This window comes from Sus scrofa, chromosome 2 (assembly GCF_000003025.6).
Source record: "Sus scrofa isolate TJ Tabasco breed Duroc chromosome 2, Sscrofa11.1, whole genome shotgun sequence".
NCBI classification, from domain to species: domain Eukaryota; kingdom Metazoa; phylum Chordata; class Mammalia; order Artiodactyla; family Suidae; genus Sus; species Sus scrofa.
Genome location: NC_010444.4, coordinates 149625441 through 149651233, shown reverse-complemented (window position 1 = coordinate 149651233; position 25793 = coordinate 149625441). Strand labels below are relative to the sequence as shown.

The following is a 25793-nucleotide window of genomic DNA, read 5'->3' as shown; positions in this document are numbered from 1 at the left end:
TTTATTCAGGTTTCCGAAGGAGGAGACCCCTGCCATCCACAGGTACCCAGCGTGAGGGTTCCTGTGGCTGTATTCAGAATCCCGTGGTGTGGAGGCTGGGCTGTCTTTCATGTTTGACCATGACGGCTTCGTCTCCAAATAGCGCTCATCCTAAGAAGTCACATACAGGTCGATGCATCCGTGTTTGCGCTCAGTGTTAAGGCACATACGTAGCTAGTGGTGTCCTCACCGGGCCCTGACATTGTCCAAAGGAAGGGCAGCATTGGCGCTTCTCACGATGCCAGCCATTGGGACGGAACTTACTTGAGTCAGTATTTCAGCAAAACATTCTTCATGTCAGATGTTTGCTAAATGCCGCAAGGACACTCTTGACAGTGGAAAATGACAGTTTCAAAGAGCCGTTCCGTGGCTCTATGACAAGACCACTGGGCAGCTCCTCACAGGATGGAAGGCATTCTCTGTAACACGAGTGGGCATGGTGCCTATGGCCTGGGAAGGCTGTGCCACAGAAAACCACATTTATCTCCCCAGAAGTGAATAAAGGCACCCAGCATCTGTTCGGATGGGCTGCTCTGGGGGAATGATGTTGCCTGGAGAACAGAGTGCAGCTGTGTTTTGAGAGCTTGAGCTCCGGAGGCGGGGTTCTTGTCAATTGTAACCTTACCGTTTCCTATTCATGTTGGACGGTTTATTTGTCATCAGTAAACTTTATTTTTCTTATGCGAAAAAAAAGCAGATTCATTCATTGACTTACTGCTCTTTGTTTGTTTGAGCTTCTGTTATGTTTCAGGACGAAACGAGGTGCGAGATTGAGCGTGGTAACTATTATAAGCCCTCTCATTTGTATTTGCGTGAATTGATTACTAGGGTTGCTTTGTGGATTAAATGAGCTCGTGATTAAAGCGTTTAATGTAGGGCCTGGTACAGGCTTTTCCTCAACTCACGGTAGTAACCCGGGAGGTACCAAAGAACTGTCTTAAAACCACTGAAAGGGTTTCCGATGAAACTTTGCGTTTGTGGCTCCGAGGCCGTATTTAGGACAAGTGAGAAGAAGGTCAGTAACAAGGAGTAAGTCTAAGCTTGAGAAAATAAGAAGTTTTGATAGGAAGAGTCCACATCCACGTTCACCCCAGGACGGGCTGAGCTCCTCCGGAGGGGCCAGAAGAAACTGCGTAGACACCTGCCAGGAACCCTGTGACGCCCCGGCGGTCAGTGAGGGTGAGGATTGTATCGTCTTGTACCACGGAATGTATTTCTGACAACAGTAGTGTACAAATGTGTATTATATAGTTGCGTGTTTACGCCGTACCTGTCTGTGCATACTAAGTGGTTCTGGTTCGTGAATTCATGTAATCCCTACATAAACTGTACGAGGTGGGTACAAACAGAATTGCCCCATAAATAATGAAGAAGACGACTGAGCCAGAGAATTTAAAACCTGCCCAGGCAAACAGCCCTCCAGTGGTGGAGTTGGGAAATCTTACTGTGACCTGGTGGGAAAATGTGCATCGTGTCCCGAACGCAAGAGGGAGTCGCGGATCCTGACCCGCTGGGGCTGCTGTGGGAGGGTTGCGCTGTCGGGCAAAGCCGGGGCATGGCCGGGAGCCCCTTCAAAGGTTCGAGGACATTTGTTCTGAGGAGGGGTTCTTCAGCGCTGGTACCTTGGCCAGTCCACGACAAGACAAGAAAAAATGAAAACCCAAACTGTGTAGTGATAAAAACAGTGCAAGTTACAACGGTTATTTCATCTTAGAAAATAATTACGAACGTAGATCATAGTTTTTGTCTTTGTCTTTATAGAACAAAATTGCCAACCCTGCCTGAGTTTTCCAGTGGTTCCATTTTTTTCCTTAGCTTGCTGTTTGTGTGGATTACTTTAGGAAGTTGGAGAGGAAAGAAAAAAGACAAATGAAAAATTAAAGTATTCTTATGATATAACATTAAGCAAAATGGAACATAAAATTGTATTTATGATATTACTGTGCATAGAGGAAACCTTATCTAGATCCAGATAAGGGATGAAATGGCAAGAAATTTCCTCAGGATAACGGGTGCTTTTTTTTTTTTTTTTTTTTTGTCTTGAATGTCTCTTGCGCTTTTTACTCTCAAAATAGATAATTATAAACAATTTAGTATAATGTTGTAAAGTGTTAACATTTGGGAAGGAAATTCCTGGAATACTTTGTAACATTCTTGCAGCTTTACTCTAAATTTGAAATTATGTCAAAATAATACTTAAGAGAAAAAACAAACAGTAAATTTGTAGCCAAAAAAAAAGAGGCTTTATTGATCTGTACTATCCAGAAATCTCTGAAGCCCTGAATTGGTATTGAGGTCTCTTTTCTTTCTTTCTTTTTCCCCTGTCTTTTTAGGGCTGAACCTGCAGCTTGTGGAGGTTCCTGGGCTAAGGGTCTAATCAGAGCCTACGCCAGAGCCACAGCAACGTAGCATCCGAGCGGCATCTTTGACCTACACCACAGCTCACGGCAACGCTGGATCCTCAACCCACTGAGCGAGGTCAGGGATCGAACCTGCAACCTCATGGTTCCTCGTCGGATTTGTTAACCACTGAGCCACAATGGAAACTCCCTGAGGTCTCTTTTCTGACCCACAGTTAATGTCACAAGATGCCCTTGGTTCTTCACGGGACCTTTGACAGGGAAGGTGGAGGAATTCAGGCCAGTTATAGCAAAATGCACGACTCCAGCCTGCAGCACTTTCTCTATAACAAGGACCACTGTATCGGGTTAGTTTCCTAGTCTCCTTGGGACTATTTCAGGAGAGAAATAAGGCTCTGTCCTTGAGAGCAAAAAAGTGTCAAAGAGACCTGTAGTTATTGGAGGAAAAAAAGAATACCTAAAAGGTAAAACACTGATGCTTTTCACTGAGGCTGTCTTCTCAAATTCAGGGCCCGTTTACACCGAGAGCATCTACCCCCCCCCTTTGTTCTCCTGGTCTTTTCTCTGTTTTGTTGTACATCACACGTGCAACCACACGCGTGGTTTAAATGATAACATCATCGCAACCACGTGTTTGTATGCCTGCCCCACAGTGTGAGAAATAGCACCAGCTGTCCTCTTTTACATCTTTCATAAGCCCCTGCCCTGATTCCCAGTACTTACTGCTCCTCTGGCCACCAGCTCCCGCCCAATTCTACCCATTTTGCTCTTTTCCAGCAAAGGATTTAGGCACCCACAGGCTCGAAAACCTTTCTGCCGCTGTGGAAGATTTCGGTTCTCCTGTCCTCTGCCCTTTGCTAAATACTGGTTCCTTTTGTACTTTTCAAGCAATGTGGCATTTAGCACGGAACTCCGAATGTCATTAGGATGTTGAGTACGTGGCTTTGGTATAGTCCCCCTAAGTTCGCTTTGATGTTTTCTCTGCTGACCGCTTAAAAATTACATATACCAGTGCCTATTATTCATCAGGCACTGGAGAAACAAGCAAATATCCATTTTAGACACAAAGATAAATAGGACCCAAGCCCCTGCTCTTGGAGCTCAAAACAGGAAGATATATTTGTTATTTTTCAAATGAAAAACAAAGGTAACCTTTGTCTTATTTTCTCTTGAAACATAGTTGACTGATAATGTACCAATTTCTGCTGCACAGAGAAGTGATTCCTTCATACACACACACACACACACACACACATATATTCATAAATTCTCTGTCATATCATTTTCCATCATGGTCTGTGCCAGGAGGTGGGGTACAGTGCCCTGTGCTCTGCAGTACGACCTCATTGCTTCTCCTTTCTCAATGTGCTAGTTCTCACCTGCTGGTGCCAAACTCCCAGACCATCTCATTCCCTCCCCCTTGGCCACCGCAAGTCCGTTCTCCATGTCTGTGAGTCTGTTGCTCCTCTCCAGATAGGTTCATTTGTGCCCTATTTTAGATTCCACGTACAAGTGGTATCATACTGCATTTGTCTTTTTCTGGCTTACTCCACTTCGTATTATAATCTCTCGTTGTAGCCGTCATGCTGCAGATGGCATTACTTCTCTCTTTTTTATGGCTGAGTAGTAGTCCATTGTATATATGCACCATATCTTCTGTATCCATTCATCTGTCAGTGGGCATTTAGGTTATTTCCATGCCTTAAATATTGTGAATAGCGCTTCTGTGAACATAGTCATGCATGTATCCTTTTGAATTATACTTGTGTCTGGCTGTGTACCCAGAAGTGGGGTCGCTGAATCATACGGTAGGTCTTTATTTAGTTTTCTTAGGAACCTCCTTTCTGCTCTCCGTAGCGGTTGTACCAATTTATGCTCCCACCAGCGGTGCAGCAGGGCTCCCATTTCTTCACACCCCCTCCAGCATTTGCTCTTTGTGGACTTACTCATGATGGCCATGCTGAGGCTGTGAGGTGGAGCATCGTCGTAGTTTTGATTTGCTTTTCTCTCCTGATTAGTGATGTCAAGCATCTTTTCATGTGCCTGCCGGACAGCTGTCTGTCTTCTTTGGAGAAATGTCTATTTAGGTCTTCTGCCCAGAAAATGAGGATAAATTTTTTAAAGTATTTTTGAAGCCCCTGATGGCAGAGTATGAATTTATATTTCATTGCAGTCTAGCTGCATTGCTGACTTCCATGACTAATGTCTGAAGCTCTGCGGTAACAGGAGCTTCCCAGGGGTGACTCTGAGGACTGGGTGGGGCAGGGGCGGTGGGGTGGCCCTGGGGAGAAGGCTGTGAGGGGCCAGACCCTGAACTAGAACTACGCAGTGTGCTTAGGGGACACTCTTAGGGCAGTCACAGGTTTTTGTTGCTATTACTTTTTCAATCGCTCGTTTATTATTTGCTGATTGTGCCGGGCAGTATTACGTGCTGTACCTCCATCAGTTCCCGCCAGTCCGTGAAGAACTGCTCTTGCCCCCAGTGCAAGATGCGGGAACTGAAACTCAGAGGTCGAACCACTAACTCAGGGTTACTCAGAAGGAGCCTATCTAGACTTGACCCCCAAGGCTCTCCATCTCCAAAGTCCCTTTTTTTTTTTTTTTTTTTAATCCCCATTAGGATTTTTTTTTTTTCATTTATCTTTGTTTTCTTAAACATTGGGATGTAAGTGACATATACCATTGTTAGTTTCCTCTGTACAGCGTCATGATTTGATATCCGTCTGTACTGTTTTGAGAAGTGGTCACCGTTTTAACCATTACATTACACAGGCGTCACCCATCATTTCAGTCCGACAGAGGATATGTCCACGTCACAAGGATGTGGCAGCAGGCAGATGGCAGCTCAGGCCATTGGAGGGCCTCATAGATAAACGGGAACTAACTGGAGCCCCGACAGGCAACCTCCTGAGAGACGGGTGGCCTGGGAGACTTCACCACAGGAGAAGTCGGCCAGGATTTGGGGGCTGCCTGCCCCAGGCATCCTTTCTAGGGCCAGTAAAGCAGAGAGGAGGAGAGGAGCAAAGACCACCGCTGGGAAGTGTGACGAGCCAGAGGGTCTGGCTGCTGGGCTGGTTCCAGATGTTGGGTCCTGGTACTGGGCCGGGGGAAAGGGGCGAACCCAGAGCCAGGCTTTGTGGATGAGTCACACGGGGCCTGGCTGGCCTTGGCCGTGGTTGTTTAAATCTCCGAGACTCTTTTTGAGTGTTAAATGCCTCATGTCCCAGAGAGAAGCGCCTGGGAATCTGGCGACTGGAAATAATCTGGTCGTTCCCTGAACTCTCCAGAAGCATCTTTTCAGAACGCTAGTAGTTTTTCCCCAGGATTTCATCAGGCACTCTTAAAAAGCAAAGTTAAAGTTTTTATATGGACTCAAAGTTACTTTTCCTAAGAAATTCTAAACAGGAGTTCCCATCGTGGCGCAGTGGTTAACGAATCCGACTAGGAACCATGAGGTTGCAGGTTCGGTCCCTGCCCTTGCTCAGTGGGTTAACAATCCGGCGTTGCCGTGAGCTGTGGTGTAGGCTGCAGACGCGGCTCGGATCCTGCGTTGCTGTGGCTCTGGCGTAGGCTGGTGGCTACAGCTCCAATTCGACCCCTAGCCTGGGAACCTCCATATGCCGCAGGAGTGGCCCAAATAGCAAAAAAAAAAAAAGAAATTCTAAACAGTTTTCAGGATGTATCTATATCTATGTGGGTATTTTTTGAGGTGAGTATTTATAGCTCTGGCTTCCATTGCTGTGATCTTATTGTTAATTAAAATTCCAAAGTCAGTGCTTCAGCTTAACTTTGTTCTCTGAGGGAGGAGTGACCATTTCCGGAAAGACCAGTTTGTTGGATGTGGTAATACGTGCTTTGCTGAAATATGAGGAAGAACTCATTAGAAATGAAACAGTGAGGTTTCTTAGAATTTGTGTAGGAAACAGGTATTGGCAACGTATTTAATTTTTTACTTTAGTGTATTTGGACTGCTTAAAAATTTGATGGCAGTGTTCGGAGTTCCCATCGGGGCTCAGAGATTAATGAACCCAGCTAGCATCCATGAGGATGCAGGTTCGACCCCTGGCCTTGCTCAGTGGATTAAGGATCTAGCGTTGCCCTGAGCTGGGGTGTAGGTCACAGACACGGCTTGGATCCCACGTTGCTGTGGCTGTGGTGTAGACCAGCAGCTGCAGCTCTGATTCAGCCCCTAGCCTGGGAACCTCCATGTGCCTCATGTGCGGCCCTAAAAAAAACACAAAAGAAAAAATACTTGATGGCAGTTTTGTTTTGATGTTACAAATGACAAAGAGGTGTTTCCCAGATGGTGTTGCAAGAGACGACTGCAGAGGACAGGAGCGTGGTGAGTTTCAGGCTGTGGGTGCGCAAGGTAGCTGCCTCTCGGTCAGCCCTTGACCGTCCCTGGAAAAGCAGCCACCGCTCTCTGTGGACTCTCGTTAGAGAATGTGAGGAAGAATTCAGAGCTTGGATTGGTGCTGAATGCAAACAGATGCGATTCATTGTAGCCAAATCGGGAGTTGACACCTGATGTCGGGGTTATCTGGGACAAGGCACCATGGTTTGCTTCCTTACTTGTTGATAGAACTTGAATTCAGTTAATTTGAGTTTAATTCAATTACCTTATAAAGCATTAATTGAGCATCTGCAGCATGTCAGCTACGAGCTCACAATATAGCAAAAGAGGCGTAATCAGCAAGCTAATGAGAATATAATACGATACATGCTCGCCTAGGAGCACCAGCTACATAGGAGAAGATTTTTAGAGAAGATAACGCTAGGGCTGAATATGGTTTTCTTTTTTTTTTTTTTTTTTGAATTGAAATATTTTATTTTTTATGATTATTTTTTTAATTTTCTTTTTTTAAATGTAACTTTATTGGCTTGTAGTTGAATTACAGTGTCATATTAGTTTCAGGTGTACAGCAGAGTGAATCAGTCATACATTTAAATATATCCATTCTTTTTTCCCATGTAAGTTATTATAAACTATTGGGTAGAATTACCTGTGCTGTACAATAGACTCTCATTAATCATCTGTTTTATACAGTAGTGAGCATGTGTTATTCCCAATTTTTCCCCCCACCCAATGGTTTCACCTGTGGTCACCATAGATTGGTTTTTAAATCGGTGAGTGTGTTTCTGTTTTTTACATGTTTTGTATCTTTTTATTAGATTTTACATATAAGTGGTATCACATGATTTGTGTGTTTGACTTCCCTTAGTATGATAATCTCTAGGTCCATCCACGTTGCTGAAAATGGCATTATTTCATTCTTTTTTATGGCTGAGTAATAGTCTGTTGTTTATCTGTACCACATCTTTTTTGTCCATTCCTTTGTCAGTGAATGTTTAGGCTGCTTCCATGTCTTGACAATTGTATATAGTGCTTCAATGAACATTGGGGTGCATGTATCTCTTCAAATTAGAGTTTTCTCTGGATATATGGCCAAGTGTGGGATTGATGGATCATATGGTAGTTCTGTATTTAGTTTTTTAAGGAACCTCCATTCTGTTCTCCATTTTACATTCTCACCAAAAGTGTAGGAGGGGCCCCTTTTTTTCTCCACACCCTCTCTAGCATTTATTGTTTGTGGACTTTTAGATGATGGCCATTCTGACTGGTGTGAAGTGGTACCTCATTGTAGTTTTAAATTGCCTTTCTCTAATAATTAGTGATGCTGAACGTCTTTTCATGTATTTTTTTGGCATCTGTCTTATTTGGAGAAATGTCTATTCAGCTCTTCTGTCTTTTGTTTGTTTTTTGATGTAAAGCTGCATGAGATGTTTGCATATTTTAGAGATTAATCCCTTTTGGGTCACTTTTTTGCAAAGATGTTCTCCCATTTCATAAGCTGTCCTTGTGTGTGTGTGTGTGTGTGTGTGTGTGTGTGGTTTCCTTTTCTGTGCAAAAGATTTAAGTTTAATTAGTACCGATCGGTTTATTGTTTTTGTTGTCATTATCCTAGGAAGTAGATCAAAAAAGGTCTTGCACAATTTATGTCAAAAGGTGTTCTGTGTTTTTCTCTGGGAAAATACAGAAAACTCTGTGTTTATCTGGCCTTATGTTTAGGTCTCTAATCCATTTTGAGTTTATTTTTGTGTATGGTGTTAGTGTGCTAATTTCATTCCTTTACCTGTAGCTGTCCAGTTTTCCCAATACCACTTATTGATGAGACTGTCTTTTCCCCATTGCATGCTCTTGCCTCCTTTGTCATAGATTAGTTGACTACAGGTGCTTGGGTTTATTTTCTCAGCTTTCTATCCTAGTCTCCTGATCTGTATTTCTGGTTTTGTGTGTGTGTGTGTGCCAGTACTGTATGTACTGTTTTGATGACTGCAGCTTTGTTGGTTAGTCTGAATTCAAGAAGCCTGATTGCTCCAGTTTTGTTTTTCTATTTCAATATTGCTTCAGCTATTCTGGGTCTTTTGTGTTTCCACACAGATTTTAAAATATTTTGTGCGAGATCTGTGAAGAATGTTATTGGTAACTGATGGGGATTGCCTTGAATCCATAGATTGCCTTGGATAGTATCATTGTTTTTACAATACTTTGTCTTCCATTCCAAGAGCATGGTTTATCTTTCCATCTGTTTGTATCATCTCTGATTTCTTTCATTAGCGTCTTAGAGTTTTCAGAGTACAGGAGTTTTGTCTCTTGAGGTAAGTTTATTCCTAGGCATTTAGTTCTTTTTTATGTGATGGTAGGTGGGATTGTTTCCCTAAGTTCTCTTTCTGGTCTTTCATTGTTAGTATGGAGAAGTGCAGTAGATTGCTCTGTGTTAACTATGTATCCTCACCTCGACCAAATTCACCGATGAGCTCCAACAGCTTTTTGGCAGTATCTTTTCCAAGTTCTAGGTGTAAGATCATGTCATCTGCAAACGGTGATAGTTTCACTTCTTTCCCAGTGTGGATTCCTTTTTTTTTTTATTCTCTGATTTCTGTGGCCAGCACTTCCAAAACTATGTTGAATAATAGTGGCAAAAGCAGATATCTTTTTTTTTTTTGGTAATATGTCTTTTATTTTATTTTATTTTATTTTTTATTATTTTCCCACTGTACAGCAAGGGGGTCAGGTCATCCTTAGATGTATACATTGCAGTTACAGTTTTTTCCCCCACCCTTTCTTCTGTTGCAACATGAGTATCTAGACATAGTTCTCAATGCTATTCAGCAGGATCTCCTTATAAATCTATTCTAGGTTGTGTCTGATAAGCCCAAGCTCCCGATCCCTCCCACTCCCTCCCCCTCCCATCAGGCAACCACAAGTCTCTTCTCCAAGTCCATGATTTTCTTTTCTGAGGAGATGTTCATTTGTGCTGGATATTAGATTCCAGTTATAAGTGATATCATCTGGTATTTGTCTTTGTCTTTCTGGCTCATTTCACTCAGGATGAGATTCTCTAGTTCCATCCATGTTGCTGCAAATGGCATGATGTCATCCTTTTTTATGGCTGAGTAGTATTCCATTGTGTATATATACCATATCTTCCGAATCCAATCATCTGTTGATGGACATTTGGCTTGTTTCCATGTCCTGGCTATTGTGAATAGTGCTGCAATGAACATGCGGGTGCATGTGTCTCTTTTAAGTAGAGCTTTGTCCGGATAGATGCCCAAGAGTGGGATTGCAGGGTCATATGGAAGTTCTATGTATAGATTTCTAAGGTCTCTCCAAACTGTTCTCCATAGTGGCTGTACCAGTTTACATTCCCACCAGCAGTGCAGGAGGGTTCCCTTTTCTCCACAGCCCCTCCAGCACTTGTTATTTGTGGATTTATGAATGATGGCCATTCTGACTGGTGTGAGGTGGTATCTCATGGTAGTTTTGATTTGCATTTCTCTTATAATCAGCGATGTTGAGCATTTTTTCATGTGTTTGTTGGCCATCTGTATATCTTCCTTGGAGAAATGTCTATTCAGGTCTTTTGCCCATTTTTCCATTGATTGATTGGTTTTTTTGCTGTTGAGTTGTATAAGTTGCTTGTATATTCTAGAGATTAAGCCCTTGTCAGTTGCATCATTTGAAACTATTTTCTCCCATTCTGTAAGTTGTCTTTTTGTTTTCTTTTTGGTTTCCTTTGCTGTGCAAAAGCTTTTCAGTTTGATGAGGTCCCATGGGTTTATTTTTGCTCTAATTTCTATTGCTTTGGGAGACTGACCTGAGAAAATATTCATGATGTTGATGTCAGAGAGTGTTTTGCCTATGTTTTCTTCTAGGAGTTTGATGGTGTCCTGTCGTATATTTAAGTCTTTCAGCCATTTGGAGTTTATTTTTGTGCATGGTGTGAGGGTGTGTTCTAGTTTCATTGAAAAGCAGATATCTTTGTCTTATTCCTGATCTTAGTGGAAATGGTTTCAGTTTTTCACCATTGAGAATGATGCTAGCTGTGGGTTGGTCATATATGGATTTTATTATGTTTACATAGGTTCCCTCTATGCCCACTTTCTGGAGACTTAGTATCATAAATGAGTGTTGAATTTTGTCAGAAACTTTTTCTGCATCTATTGAAATGATCATAGAATTTTTCTTCTTTAGTTTGTTGATGTGGCGTATCACACTGATTTGCAGATATTGAAAAAATCCTTGAAGCCTTGGGATGAATCCCACTTGATCATGGTTTATGATCCTTTTAATATATCGTTGGGTTTAGTTTGCTGATACTTTAAGGATTTTTGCATCTATAGTCATAAGTAATATTGGCCTGCAATTTGTATGTGTGTGTGTGTGTGTGTGTGTGTGTGTGTGTGTGTGGTGTTTTTGTTTGGTTTTGGTATCAGGGCAGTGCTGAGCCTGGGAGTGTTCCTTCCTTTGCATTTTTTTGGAAGAGTTTCAGAATGATAGGTGTTAACTCTCCTCCACATATTTAATAGATTCTTCTGTGAAGCCATCTGATCCTGGATTTTTGTTTTAGAAGTTTTGTAATCACGTTTTCCGTCTCAGCACTTGTGATTGATGTGTTCTGTTTTCTGTTTCTTCCTGGTTCAGCCTGAGAAGCCTGAACATGCTTTTCTGCTAGGTTGTCGCTTTTATTGGCATGTAGTTGCTTACAGTGGTCTTGTATGATCCTTTGTATTTCTGTGGTATCAGCTGTAGCTTCTTTTTCATTTCTGATTTTCTTCATTTGAGCCCCCTCTCTTTTTTTTTTTTTATGAGTCTGACAAAAGGTTTATCAATTTTGTTGATCTTTTCAAGGAACCAACTTTAGGTTTCATCAACCTTATCTATGGTTTTCTTTGTCTCCATTTCTTTCTGCTGTGAGATTTATGGTTTCTTTCCTTTTACCAATTTTGGGCCTTGTCTATTCTTCCTTCTCTAGTTGTTGTAGGTTTAAGCTTAGGCTGTTTGTTTATTTATTATTTTATTTTGCTTTTCAGGGCCGTGCCTGTGGCACGTGGAGGTTCCCAGGCTAAGGGTTGAATCTGAGCTACAACTGCTGGTCTACACCATAGCCACAGCAACGCCAGACCCAAGCCACATCTGCACCCTGCACCACCGCTCACGGCAATGCCGGCTCCTTAACCCACTGAGCGAGGCCGGGGATCAAACCTGCAGCTTCATGGTTCCTAGTTGGTTCATTTCTGCTGTGCACGACAGGAACTCCTAGGCTATTTATTTGTGATTTTTCTTGTTTCCTGGGTTAGGATTGTGTTGCTACAAACTTCTCTCACAGAACTGCTTTTACTATGTCCCATGGGTTTCGGATTGTCATATTTTCATCATCATTTGTCTCTAGGCATTTTTTTATTTCCTTCTTGATATCTTCCGTGATCCATTGATTGTTTAGTAGCATATTGGTTAGCTTCAGAATTTTCTGTTTTTTGCTTTTTTTTTTTTTTCTCTTGTAGTTGATTTCCAGTCTTATAGCATTGTGGTTGGAAAAAAATGCTTTATATAATTTCAGTTTTTTTTTAATTTACCAATTCTTGATCTGTGGGCCGAGATGTGATTTATCCTGTACAGTGTTCCATGTGCACTTGAGAAGAATGTGTATTCTTCTGCTTCGGAATGGAGTGTTGTATAAATATGCAGTAAGTCTCAGATCTAGGGGGTCATGGAAGGCCTGTGTTTCCTACTGATTTTCTGTCTGGATGACCTGTCCTTTGATGTAAGTGGGCTGTTAAAGTCCCCTCGGTTGTTGGATTCCTGTCAGAGTCTCCCTTTGTGTCTGTCGGCAGTTGCCTTAGATAGTGCGGTGCTCCTGTGTTGGGCGCCTATATGTTTATAGTTGTTCTGTCTTCTTCTCGGATTGATCCTTTAATCGTTATGCAGTGTCCTTCCTTGTCTCTTGTGACCTTCCTTACCTTTTTTATCTGAGTATTGCTACTCCAGCTTTCTTTTGATTCTCTTTGAATGTAATATCTCCTCTCTCCCCTCACTTTCAGTGTGTAAGTGCCCTTAGGTCTCAAGTGGGTCTCTTGTAAACTGTAGATATACAGATCTTGCTTCTGTCTCTGTTCAGGCAGTCTGTGTCTCTTGGTTGGAGCATTTAATCCATTTACATTCAGTGTAATTATGGGTATGTATAGACTTATTGCCACTTTCTTACTTGTTTCGGATTTGTAATTTCAACTCTTTTTTCTTCCTTCCTTTTTTCTTTTCTCTTCTGTTATGATCTGCTGACTGCCCTTAGTGTTGTATTGGGTTTGTGTTTTCTCTTTTATGTGTTTTTTGTTGTAGTTTTTCGGTTCTCAATTTTGATACAACAGTCTGTGTATGTACAGAATTGTTTTTAGTTGTTGATCTCTTCATTTCAAATGCGTTTTCAGTGTTCTGTGTTTTTTCCACTCCTCACACTTGTGAGTTTTGGTGTCGTATTTGTCAATGGCTGAGTGGTTTCCTACTTTCATCTTATGTTTGCCTTGACCAGTGACCTTTCCCATTTGTAATTTCTTTGTTTATAATCATGGTCTTTTCTTTGCTGCCAGAGAAGTACCTTTAGTAGTTGTCGTAAAGCTGGTTTGATATTTCTTAATTCTCTTGTTTTAGCTTGTCATTTTTGAGCTCTCCATCAAATCTGAATGAAAGCCTTGGTGGGTAGAATTTTGTTTGTTTGTTTGTTTGCTTTTTTAGGCCTGCACCTGTGGCATGTGGAAGTTCCCAGTCTTGGGGCCAAATCAGAGCTACAGCTGCTGACCTATACCATAGCCACAGCAACATGGGATCTGAGCTGCATCTGTGACCTACACCACAGGTCATGGCAATACCAGCTCCTTAACCCACTGAGTGGGACTAGGGATTGAACTTGTGTCTTCATGGGTACAGGTTGGGTTACCACTGAGCCACAGTGGAAACTCCGGGGGTAGAGTATGCTTGGTTCTAGGTTCTTCTCCTTCATCACCTTAAACACACTTGCCACTCCCTTTTGGCTTGCAGAGTTTCTGCTGAAAAACCAGCTGCTATCCTTATGGGGATTCCCTTGTATGTTATTTGTTGCTTCTCCTTTATTGCTTTTAATATTTTTCCATTGTATTTAATTTTTGTCAGTTGGGTTAGTATGTGTCCTGGCGTGTTTCTCTTTGGGTTTATCCTCTAAGGGATTCTCTGTGCTTCCTCAACTTGAGTGGTGTTTCCTTTTCCGCGTAAGAGAAGTTTTCAGCTATAATCTCTTTCGGTATTTTCTCTGGCCTTTTTTATCTCTCTTCTCCTTCTGGGGCCCCTATGATGTGTATGTTGGTGCCTTTAATGTTGTCCCAGAGAGCTCTTAGACTGTCCTCTACCCTCTTCATTTGTTCCCCTTTATTCTTTTCTGTGTCAGTGATTTCCACCACTGTCTTCCGCCTCACCTCTTCATTCTTCTGCCTGAGATAGCTTTCTGCTGATTCCTGCTAGTGTGTTTCTCATTTCACATATTGTATTAGCATCTCTTTTTTGCTCGTTCTTTAAATCTTCTGGTGCTTTGTTAATCATTTCTGACAGCTTCTCAGTCTGTCTCCATTCTCTTTCCAGGATCCTGGGTCATTCTTACTATCATTAATGTGAATTCTTTTTCAAGTGGTTTGCCCATATCCTCTTCATTTAGTTGTTTTTGTGGGTTTTTATCTTGTTCCAGGGCTGAATATTTTTAACGAGTGGTGGGAAAGTGGAAAATAGAAGTGTAGGGAGAGGGACCAGCATGTGCAGAATTGCAGAGTTTATGGAAGGTTCTGAGAGTGGTAAGCAGTCTATATCAAAATGTGGAATGGGAAAGAATGAGGTTGGGGAATAAGGTGACCGGGACTGATGGAGTGTAAGCAGTGATACTCACCAAAGCAGTTTTATCAGGGAGATGACAGGATGAGATCCGTGTTTTAGAAATACCACTTTGGAGGCATTATAAAAACGATCCCGGGGAATGGACGGCAGAGGAGGCTTAGAAGGAAGACTGGTTGAAAACAGGAACTGGCCAACAGTCATCTATGCTGCTTTGTTGTTTCAATCTCCTGCTGTTCCCGCTGCTTGGAATGATGCTTCTTGGTTCTTAACCCCATGGCTACCACTCCGCACTCTGCCCTCATCTCAGCCTGCCCTGGAGACCTTTTCCTGGTTAGCCCGTCTGAGTGAGTCACATATACACACATACATGTGTGCACGTTGTGTGTATTTATGTATACACACATATTTTGATATTTTGTTAATATCATCATTCCTGTGTAGTCCTAAAGCTTCATGACAAGGAAGGGTACGTTTCTCTCTTTGCTCATTGATGCAGTTCTAGCATTTATAAAATGGGGATATTTAATTTGGTGAAAAGATAAATGAGGTCAGAGTCAATATTTTCAGTTTCTTTAAAGAGGTTCTTTGAGGAGTATTTTTAAATGGTCCTAGTGATGGTCTTGCGTCTTTGAGGAAAGAACAGCACTAACAAAAAGCAAAGGAGAAAACAAAGTAACCATCGCCGCAAACGCTGTCCTACTTGAGTTCTTTGGAAATGAGCACAGGTCGTTGTGGCGATAGTCCTGGTCCCTGCGTTTCTAATGGATTTGTGAGACTGTAACGGCTCAAAAGCGCTTGGCACTAAGTTCTCTTTCTCCCTTTTTGCAGAGAATATGTGGTTGCATTTCCACATGTGAAATGCTTGTACTGTGTGACTCTGCTTTAATCCAGTTGAAATTGTGTTAATTTCGATTCAGTGTTACTAAACAGATTTGCATAATATCAGTTGTATGCAAGATACTGTATTAAGCTTGGCAAATATTTCTGCAGAATACAAACTCCCAAGAGGGCAAAACCAGATCTATTCCATTCACTCTTGTACGCTACGAAACCTACCTCACACAGACACAAAAATAGGCATTAATCGCTATGTATTAATTGAAGAGATGTATAAATAGATTAAAAAGTTTTGCAAGGCACATTCCCTGTTCTGTGGGGAAAAAAATATGTTCTTTGGACCATATAATAATGTGGCTTTCTGAATATGTAATGTCTTAGTGGGATAAGTTTCAGATCCTAGACGCGAGTTCCTGCTTTAGGGAAAGAGAAACATGGGAGACATCAACTAATTCCTAGAACATTACACAACTTTCCCAGCCACGTTTACTAGACGTGTTTTACGACCTGTTCTCTGGGAGGAAATCGAGGGCGTTCTCAATCCCAAGCAGCTTGCAGTGCCTGAAACACAAGACATCTAGCAAAACAGTGTATCCTGCTCCTTGTGCTCCTCCCTCTTTCTCTCTTCATGTTTGAGGAACACACAAGAACTAAGTCACGTGCAGGGATGTTTTCTCAGCCTGGGCACCAGAAGCATCAGCTTTGGGTCCTTCGATTCCTTCAGTTTTTTCAGTTCTCACTACTGGTCTTAATTGACCCTTTTTGTCCAAGGATGTGGTCCTGCGTTTGTCTATTAGACATTACCCCAAAGTGAAACAAATCTAGGCAATTAAACTTCTAAACAAAAAGAGTCACACATAGATTTATCTCACTTTCTTTATTCTACAAGAAATCAAGACATATGGATGTCAAGATTAGGTAAAATGTTGGTTGTAATCACAAGATGGACTCAACATTTTCCAAAATGTGCAAATTTAAGTTTGTTCTTAGTTTTCCTGTGGGAAGAAAAGAAAATATGAGAAATGCTGAAATAGGCATTTCTTTACCATTCAAACTTCACCAGTGAGCCCTCTCCCCCCTGCAAAAGGTCTCTCCATTTTTTTAATGTTTTGAAAAGGAATGGCCGTAATTTAGGAATATTTTAGCAACTGGTTCTGATTGCATAAGGATGAGGCTCGCAATGCATCACAGTCATATGTCTCTGAAAAAATGTTTTAATGGATTGTTTACTTTAAAGAAGACACCCATTTAGAAGCCTTTTTTCATAAGTTTATACTTTTTTTCTTAGAAAGAACTAAAATATTATGCTACATATATTAGATGCTTGTTTTCAATCCTGTTTGTTTGGAAAATATTTGATAGGAACTACGTGTTTCTGTACACTCTCATCATTTCCTGCTTTTTGAGCTCACACTAATCTAACTTTTGGATGATGGTGCTGTAACCTTTAAACTACTTTTTGCTATTCGATTTTCTAAATTTAGTTTTATTCTACCTCCAGCATGTATTTTGTTGAGAAGTCATACTGGAAGCAGAACAATTCTTTAGATTTTTCAGATAGCACTTCCTTTTGTCCCAGTCACTGAGGAGCTCTGATAGGTCCAGACTTAGTTGTTGAAGAGAGAGAACAACCAGAAGAGAGAGTCTGGTGTGAACAGATGTGAACTGGCACGCCTCGGAGAAGGCGTATTCCTTGCCCCTAGAAATAAACCAGGTATAGGCTCTGAGACAAATTGGTGCCTTTTTTTTTTTTTCCTTTTTGGCCACCCTGGGTCAGTAGAGCTCCCAGGCCAGGCATCAGATCCAGGCTGTAGCTGTGACCTTCACCACAGCTGTGGCAACTTGCATCCCAGTGCTCCAGAGATGCCACTGATCCTGCTGCGCCACAGCGGGAACTCCACAAACTGGTGGCCTTTTTAGAGTTTAAGTAGTAGATTAGTGGGTGGAAGCTGACCTGGATGACTTAAGTTTCCTGCCAACTTTAAGATTCTCGATTCTCTGGCTGACGCTTACTGTCCTAATATGTAGTGACGCAGTGACACCACGAACCCCCACGTGCTATGAACTGGGCGAATTCCATTCATCACAATGTGAAGTGATTCACGTATTGCTTATGCTATAAACCACTTCTTCTACTTGTTTATCTTAACACCTAATTATTACACCTTAAATATAGAAAAATAAAAATATTTCAACACTTACTCAACTTCGTAACAAAAGTAGCACTCATTGCTGTAAGTTTTGCCATCAGATCCGCAAATTGGTGCATAGAGATCATAACAGACTCTCTCTTCTGGTGGCGACTTTTTATACTTACTGCAGTCAACCTGGAAAGGCATATAAAAAGCTTTTAATTTCTTCAACCAAACCTTTATTCTCAGGATTTAGGATTTTCCAAACAAGTTCATAAGGCTGTCCGTGAATTTGTTTCTTATTCCAATGGTCTGTCTTCACCTCACCCCTTTGAGAGACATCAAGTAAAAAGACTTCTTTGTATCATACATAAAATCATGCACGATAAACTTCATTGCAGTTGCTAGTAACTGAATCGTAATTTATTTTCAAATAGAATCTTTTTCCACCACACTGGTCGATACCTCAGTTCTCAACCCACATGGCATTCTCACAAGGGCAGCCAGTCCTGCGGGATCCGTTTTCTGTATGTCCTGCCATTTCTCTCTTTCACTCAAAAAGTTCTAATCTCTGACTCTAAGTATGAGATATATGATGATGGTGAGTGCTATAGTTAAAGGAACTAGTCTATCTTAGCAGCATTTACCACTTAGCAGTGGTAACAAAGAACTTGACATCCACTTCCCGGGTATGCAAGCAGACAAGTGCATTTTCACATCGCAGCTGAGAACGCCTCCTCTCAATTCCCGAGATGATGAGCTGCCTTCAGGCGCATGTAGGGAATTAACCAAGAGAGAATTTCCTGGCTTTTTCATCTCTGAGCAACCTCAAGAGTGAACCTTAAAGTCAACACACGGGAATTCAAATCCCATCTGTATGAGCCTTGGGACAATGATTTTTCCTCTCTAAGCCTTAGTTTCTTTATCTACAAAATGAAGGCGACAATACCTGCATGGTAAAGTTGAACATACGTGACAGAGAATATGTGTGTGACATGCCTCAGCAGTACATGGCATGGGAGACTGTGGCTACATGGTAGCTGTTACTTTTATTCCTTGGCTTTATTGCACTATGTCCAGTTTTCTGCTGCAGACCCTTCATTTCCAGCTCTTTCTGTCCCAGAGTCCAGACATGATATTCTTCTTTCTTTTTCTAATTTGTCTGTTATTGACATACACTTGTTTCACAGCGTCGTGTCAGTTTCTGGTGTAGTGCACACTGATTCTGTTATCTATCTGCTGGTTCATGTTCTTGTCCATTAGGGTTTATTACAGGATATTGAATACAATTCTCTGCGCTATACAGTCGGACCCTGTTGCTCATCTATTCTGTATATACTAGTTTGCCTCTGCTAATCCCAGACTCCCAATCCAGCCCTTCCCTCCGCCCCCTCCCCTTGCCCTCAGGAACCACACGTGTGTTCTCTGTGTCTGTGAGTCTGTTTCTGTTTCATCGGTAAGTTCCTTTGCAGCTATGATATTTCGCTAATTATTCAGTATCTTTACTTGGATAACCTGAAATACTCTCAGCGTGGAACTCCTCTTCCCCTCCTGATTTGCCACATTAATTAATTCATCCTTCCTTTAGTCACTCTACCCCCACAAACTTCCTAAATGTTAGGGCTGAGCTGTGTGCCAGCAACACAAAGATGAGTCAGCCTGATATGACGGCAGAGGGCTTTAGAGGCTAGTGGAGCCTCGCAGAGAATGGAATCACAGTGCCCTCTGATGTGTATATGCCAGCACGATTTCATGCCTGCTCAAACCCCAGTGCCAGCTTCTGTGTCATATGCATGTTTCTGTGAATATTACGAAGGCGTAATATTCATTCACCCTTTTTATTCTCATGCAGCGACTACCTCGTGAAGGAAGGCTTGAACTTAGTCCTGCCTCCACAATTCATATTCTTAATATCATGTTTTCTTTAACAGGGAAAACAAAAGACTCAGAGAGGTGGCAAGAGCTGCCCAGGCCCCAGGTCACAGTTAAAAAGCAGTGAAGCATTAGAGCAGTTTCGTCTGGAACCCACACTGCCTGATGACCGGCTTACGTCTTTGCTCCCACACCTAGATTTTCTGAACAATATTCATTACCTCATATGAGTAACAAAAAAAGGTTAAATTAAAATATTCCTTCTGTAAGATAGAGAACAAAGATGTGTGTGACCTATTTAAACATTTTAAGAGTCCTGACTCGTCCTGACTGAGCTTTCTTATGGGTCAGGTACTGTGCTAAGCCCTTTTCAAGCATTTCAGTTTCACAGCAGTCGCATGAGGTGGATGCTGTTTCCTGTGGCACAGGACGAAAGAGCTGGAACTGAAGCCCGGAGCCTTTTCCCTCTGATGGTTCGGTGTCTGACCACTTCGTTCTGCCACCTCCACTTTAGAAAGGTCTGTCCACCTTTTTCTCAATAAAACAGTCTCTGAAACTTAAAAATAAATCTCCAAACATTTACAAGTTTAATTAATACAGAGTGTCAAATATTTCCTTACTGATACTGACTTTCAAATTACGTAGCAGTGGTACATTTATGCCGTGATGGGCACACTGACCTGTTGGCGGTGTTTGACACATTCTGCGTCTGTAAGATGAAGACAAAAGAAAGTTAGGCTCTGGAAGACTCTATCCTTGTTAGAAAGAATAATCTCTGGCTTGTTTCAGCTCTCAGCCTGTCATAAAATACAAGATGAACTTCAGAGATGTGTGAATGAGCATATTATCAAAGGTCGAAGCCCTTCACGCAGAACTTTTTTTTCTTTTGGAGTGGGATTAGAGTAGAGCTCAAAAGGTGGATCAGCTGCCATTACAATGCGTTTGTCCTCTTCTTTCCTACGTAAAATCACACCTTAGAAAATATTGACACAATCAGTTTTATGTTTTGGAAGTGACTGCTATCAGCAGCAAGCATAGATGGCAGAAGTCGGGCCAGCCACTGGCAGTCCTGGAGAGGCAGATTCCAACCCAGTAATGAGAGGAAAATAACAGTCCTTGCTGCCAAAAGGGGTTGCATGGCTTTAAGATGAAGTGAGGTCCCCAGAATTAGTGACACTGAGTCCAAGCACAGTGTGGGAATGAATGCTGCCCCGAGAAGTTACCCTAAGTGTTTGTGGCCTTAGTTGGCCATGTGGGTCCTCTTGGCCCCTGTAGTGATTTATTGGCGGAGACCAAAAACTGCCTTTCATAGCTCTTCTTATCTGCGTGATGTGTGTTCCAGAATTACGTGGGTAGGCGACGACCTGAGCCCTCGGCGTCAGGCAGGGCCCGGGGCGGGAGGGAGACACTCACCGAAGAGGGCTGTGAGCGCCAGAGCCACGAGGAGGGTGAAGGCGGCTGCTCTCATGCTGCTCAGGCGGCCAGCAGCGGTCGGATGGAGGAAATTGGCGTGACTTTCTGCTGCTGCCCGGCCCACTTGGTTTCTGCCTTATATATTGTCAAGAGTTCCTGCTTCATTGTGAAATAGCTCTTTCCAGAAACAGAATCCCCGGAGGAGGTCAGAAACATGTGCCTAGGTTTGGAAATTCTTTTATGGTGAAAGAGATCATTATGTATCACATTGTAATAGATAATAGGGCCCAGTAAAACTGGCCTTCCTTCCTTCCGTCTTCACATCCCTGAAATTGTGGGTGCTTTCCTTTTGTACCTGGAGCGCGTGGTCCACAGGGACCTGCTGAAGAGCACAGGGAACGCTGCTCAGGGTTCTGTGACAACCTCTGTGGGAAAAGAATCTGAAAAAGCATGGATGTGCGTGGATGTACGTGTGAGTCACTTTGCTGTGCAGCAGAAGTTAACACAACATTGTAAATCATCTAGTCCTCAATAAAACTTTAAAAAATGAAACAGTGTACACAGATATATAATTACCCATTTCTTAGAGATTGCAATGAACTGATAATACTAATTGTTGGAAAATTGTGTTCTCGTTTTAGAAAGTTTGAGTGCTTCCTCCTTTGTTACACAGTTTGATCTTCGTAACTCATCGGACAGATAACCATTGCTGTGTGTTCTACTGTGCGGGAGTGAGGTCACAAGAAGTTAGTCAATTTCACTGGGTTTACTGAATACTCTTTGGTGCGCTGCCTTTTCCAGGAACAGTCATCACTGTGGCAGTTTTATAGGTTTTAGCATTTTCTGGTTCCCGTCTTTCCTCTTGTTTTCTGCAGCATCAAAGGGAAAAGTTGACAGTCGAGACCCCTGACTGGGCACAGACAGAATGTGTTAATATTCAAGACTTGATTCAGTGCAAAGAAACGATTCATGCTTTTTGGGAAAGGGGGAATTCCCCCAGAATCCCAGATGTGAGGAGATAGTACAGTGGGTGAAGCTGGGGAGTATTCACACCTCATTTACCTGCCAGACCTCTGCTGGAAGCTCCTTTATCTAGGGATCTCGGTAGGAGGACTGCCCCGAGGCCAGAGACAAAGAGCTATGCAACCATCTCAACCAAGAAGGCGTCTAGTGGATGCAGTGGCTGGACTGTCACTGAAGCTTTGGCCATGGTTCTCTGGTCCCCAAATGCAGGCTGATGGTTCAAGAATGAGATGTTCATTTTGTCCTGGCACCTAATTGCATACATTGGCGATAACATCTTCCATTTGCACAATAACTTTCAGTAGACAAGTCACCAGTCATTTCGTCATGATTTAAATAAACCTAATTGTACTTTCATCAAACCATGCTTCACTCGAAGTCCTTACTAAAGGCTCTAAGAACACTCATGTGAAATGTGCCATCTTCCAAAAAGAGTGACTCTCTGAGAAGACCTGGGAAGCAGCTGTTGCAGTTTTGGCGTATAGACTTGGAGGACACCGTGTGTACCACTAACGGAAGTAATGGCAAAGGCTGAGAGACTAAAATTCACATTTGATTCCCTATAAAAGGATAAAACAACGGCACCTGTGCTAGGCTGGTCTGAATGGCAGGCATCACAGTGTCACCGAGAGCTGAAACTCTGCAAGTCATGCAGACACGGATTCGTTGCCACCTCTACCATTCCCCATGTGACCTTGTGCAAAGTATTGAACTACTGGAAGTCTTGGTTCTTTATCTTCATTTGCTTATTCGGTAATTACTGATGAAGATTTATTCTGTCTTAGAGACTATAACACAACTTGGGTGTACTATGAATAACGAGAGACGTTGCCACTGTCTTCATTGCAGCTTGACAAAGATTCTCTTCTTGACCCAACTTCAGTTGGGCCTCTCCGAGTTCTCGTCTTAAGTAGGCCTTGACCTTGCCCCCATTCCCCGTACCCCCACCTCTCCTCCACTGCATGTCTTTGGCGTGAACAGCCCTGTCTTAGCATAGCATCCTCCTGAGTCATCCCCCCCTTCCATTGATACCTTGTCACCCTGGATGCCTGATCAAGTTCTTCATCTCCCACTTTTAATGTGTAAGTCCTTGGCCTGCCTTTAGCAAGAATCCTTTTTAATAGCTCCTGTTAATAATTGTCTGTCTTCTGAGCTCTGTACCCTGGTCCTTGGCCAAAATTTCCACTTGTTTTCAGATTTGAGCTCAACCTCTCTTCTCCATTGCAATACGGATATTCAAGACTATGCCTTGAATAATGTCTTCCTTACTATTTTAACAAGCGTCTGGGAGTTTCCTTTGTGGCTCAGTGGGTGGAGACTCCAACTAGTATTCATGAGGACGCGGTTTGATCCGTGGTCTTGGTCAGTGGGTTAAAGGATCTGACGTTGCCGCAAGCTGTGGTGTAGGTCACAGACTTGGCTCGGATCTGGCGTTGTCTTTCTGACTTACTCCACTTAGTATGAGAGTCTCTAGTTCCATCCATGTTGCTGCAAATGGCATTATTTTGCCATTTAAATTTTTAATATAGTCTAGATACTAGTCCCTTATCAGATATATGATTTGCGAATATCTTCTCTCATTCTGTGGATTCTCCTTTAATTATAAAAGTCTTTGTTTGTTTCTTTTTGCAGGCACACACGTGGCATGTGGAAGTTTCCAGGCTAGAGGGTCAATCAGAGCTACAGCTGCAGACCTTTGCCATAGCCATGGCAACGCCAGATAGTTTGGTAGTTCCTCAAAAAGTTAAATGTAGAAGTTGTTTGTTTGTTTGTTTGTTTTAAGAAGAGTATAGCCGAAAGTATTGAAAAAGATATTTTGCATAAGAAAAGAAAATCTTTATAAAACAAGAGTGCAGAATAACTACAGAAAGCACGAAGGTGGAAACATGCAAAGTAAAAATGTTTTGCCTTATGTTTCCTTCTTGGAGTTTGATGGTGTCTTGTCTTATGTTTAAGTCTTTAAGGCATGTTGAGTTTATTTTTGTTCCTGATGTGAGGGTGTGTTCTAGTTTCCTTGATTGACATGCTGCTGTCCTGGTTTCCCAGAACCACTTGCTGAAAAGACTTTTTCCCAGTTTATATTCTTGCCTCCTTTGTGGAAGATTAATTGACCGTAATTGGTTTTTTCTAGGCTTTCTGTTCTGTCCCTTTGGTCCGTGTATCTGTTTTTGTACCAGTATGTATGGTTGATTCCTAGTTTCATACCATTGTGGTCAGAAAAGATGCTCGAAATAATTTCTACCCCCTCTAATTTTTTGAGGCTTGTTTTGTGACTCGCAGAATGTGCCAGGTCCACTGAAAGAGAATGTGTATTGTGGGCCTTTTGGGATGTAGTGTCCTTTAGATATCAGCTAATTTCAGCTATTCTGTTGTTTCGTTTAGATCCTCTGTTGCCTTATTGATTTTTCTGTCTGGATGGTCTGTTCATTGATGTCAGGGGGTGTTTAAAGTCTCCTGCTGTTATTCTATTCCTGTCAGTTTCTCCCTTTATGTCTTAGTGGTTTTGTTTGTTTGTTCATTTTTGTACTTACTGGCTCCTATATTGGATGCTTATTTGTTAGCAAAATGTAGTATCCAATGCTGGTATTGATCCTTTTATCATTAAATAGTGTCTTTTTTTGTCTTTCTTTATGTACTTGGTTTTGAAGTCTATTTTGTCTGATATGAGTATTGCTACTCCTGCTTTCTGGTCATTTCTATTTGCATGGAATAACTTTTTCCATCCCTTCACCTTCGATTTCTTTGAGCCTTTTGTCCTAAAATGAGTCTCTTATATGCAGCATATTGCATTTATTTTTTAAAAAACCTAATCTGTACCTCTATGTCTTGTGATCCGAACATTTAGTCCTTTGACATTTAAGGTAATTATTGATAAGTATGTATTTATTGCCATTTTAAACCTTGTTTTCCAGTTGATTTTATAGTTCCTCTTTTTTTCTTTTTTCTTTTTTTTCTTTTTGTCTTTTGGTCTTTTCTAGGGCCCCACCCACAGCATATGGAGGTTCCCAGGCCAGGGGTCTAATCGGAGCTGTAGCTGCCAGCCACAGCAATGCAGGATCCGAACTGTGTCTGCGACCTACACCACAGCTCATGGCAACACTGGATCCTTAACCCACTGAGCGAGGCCAGGGATGGAACCCTCAACCTCATGGTTCCTAGTCGGATTCGCTAACCGCCGAACCATGGTGGGAACTCCTGTAGTTCCTCTTTGTTCATGTCTTCTTTTTTTGTGGTTTGATGGTTTTCTTTGGTATTATGCTTGAGTTTGTTTCTTCTTTGTTTTTGTGAATCTGTCATTTTAATCTGTGGTTACCCCAATTTTCAAGTATGTTAACCCACAACCATGTTTACCTGCTTTAGACTGAGAGTCCTGCAATAGGAAACACGTTCTAAATGATCTCTGTCTTTACTCCCTTCCCTACATTTTGTGATTCTGATGTTCAGTTTTACCTCACATTTGTCCTTTAGTGTTGATTGAAGTTATAATTGCTTTAAAAATTTAAAAACCTATATTATGCCTTATTTAAGTGACCTTTGTTCCTTTAATAAATCTGCCTTTCCAATTTTATTTTTCTCTTTTGTGTAGATTTTTGCTTCTTTTCTCTTTAGAGATGACCTTTTCATATTGCTTTCAGGGTAACATTAGTGTTGCTGTATTGTTTTAGTTTTTGCTTCTCTGAGAAATGCTTCATCTCTCCTTCTACCGTAAATTGTAATCTTGCTAGGTATGGCGTTCCCGTAGTGGCACAGTGGTTAACAAATCCGACTAGGAACCATGAGGTTGTGGGTTCAGTCCCTGGCCTCGGTCAGCGGGTTAAGGATCCGGCGTTGCCGTGAGCTGTGGTGTAGGTTGCAGACAAGGCTTGGATCCTGCATTGCTGTAGCTCTGGCGTAGGCTGGCGGCCTCAGCTCCGATTAGAC

At 42.0% G+C, this 25793-nt stretch overlaps 2 protein-coding genes across 3 annotated transcripts in view; one reads left to right on the top strand and one right to left on the bottom strand.

The window, feature by feature from the left end:
• The window catches only part of LOC396905 (acrosin inhibitor), a 118422-nt gene that overhangs the window by 23030 nt on the left and 69599 nt on the right, over positions 1–25793 (top strand). Inside the window, exon 1 of one of the 2 annotated variants that reach the window (XM_021080527.1) lies at positions 6688–6741. The exons of the other annotated variant lie outside the window; for it this stretch is intronic. Coding sequence (XP_020936186.1) covers positions 6703–6741 — 39 coding nt within the window. The 5' untranslated portion in view covers positions 6688–6702. Of the gene's footprint in view, positions 1–6687; positions 6742–25793 lie in introns of those variants that run through there. 2 annotated transcript variants of the gene reach the window in all.
• Positions 16291–21083, bottom strand: LOC100513074 (serine protease inhibitor Kazal-type 9). Its single transcript, XM_003124080.5, has 4 exons — positions 20850–21083; positions 20117–20145; positions 17635–17759; positions 16291–16427 (listed from the first exon to the last, which is right to left on the bottom strand). The coding sequence occupies exons 1-4, from the start codon at positions 20902–20904 to the stop codon at positions 16382–16384; spliced, it is 255 nt and encodes an 84-aa protein (XP_003124128.1). The 5' UTR covers positions 20905–21083; the 3' UTR covers positions 16291–16381.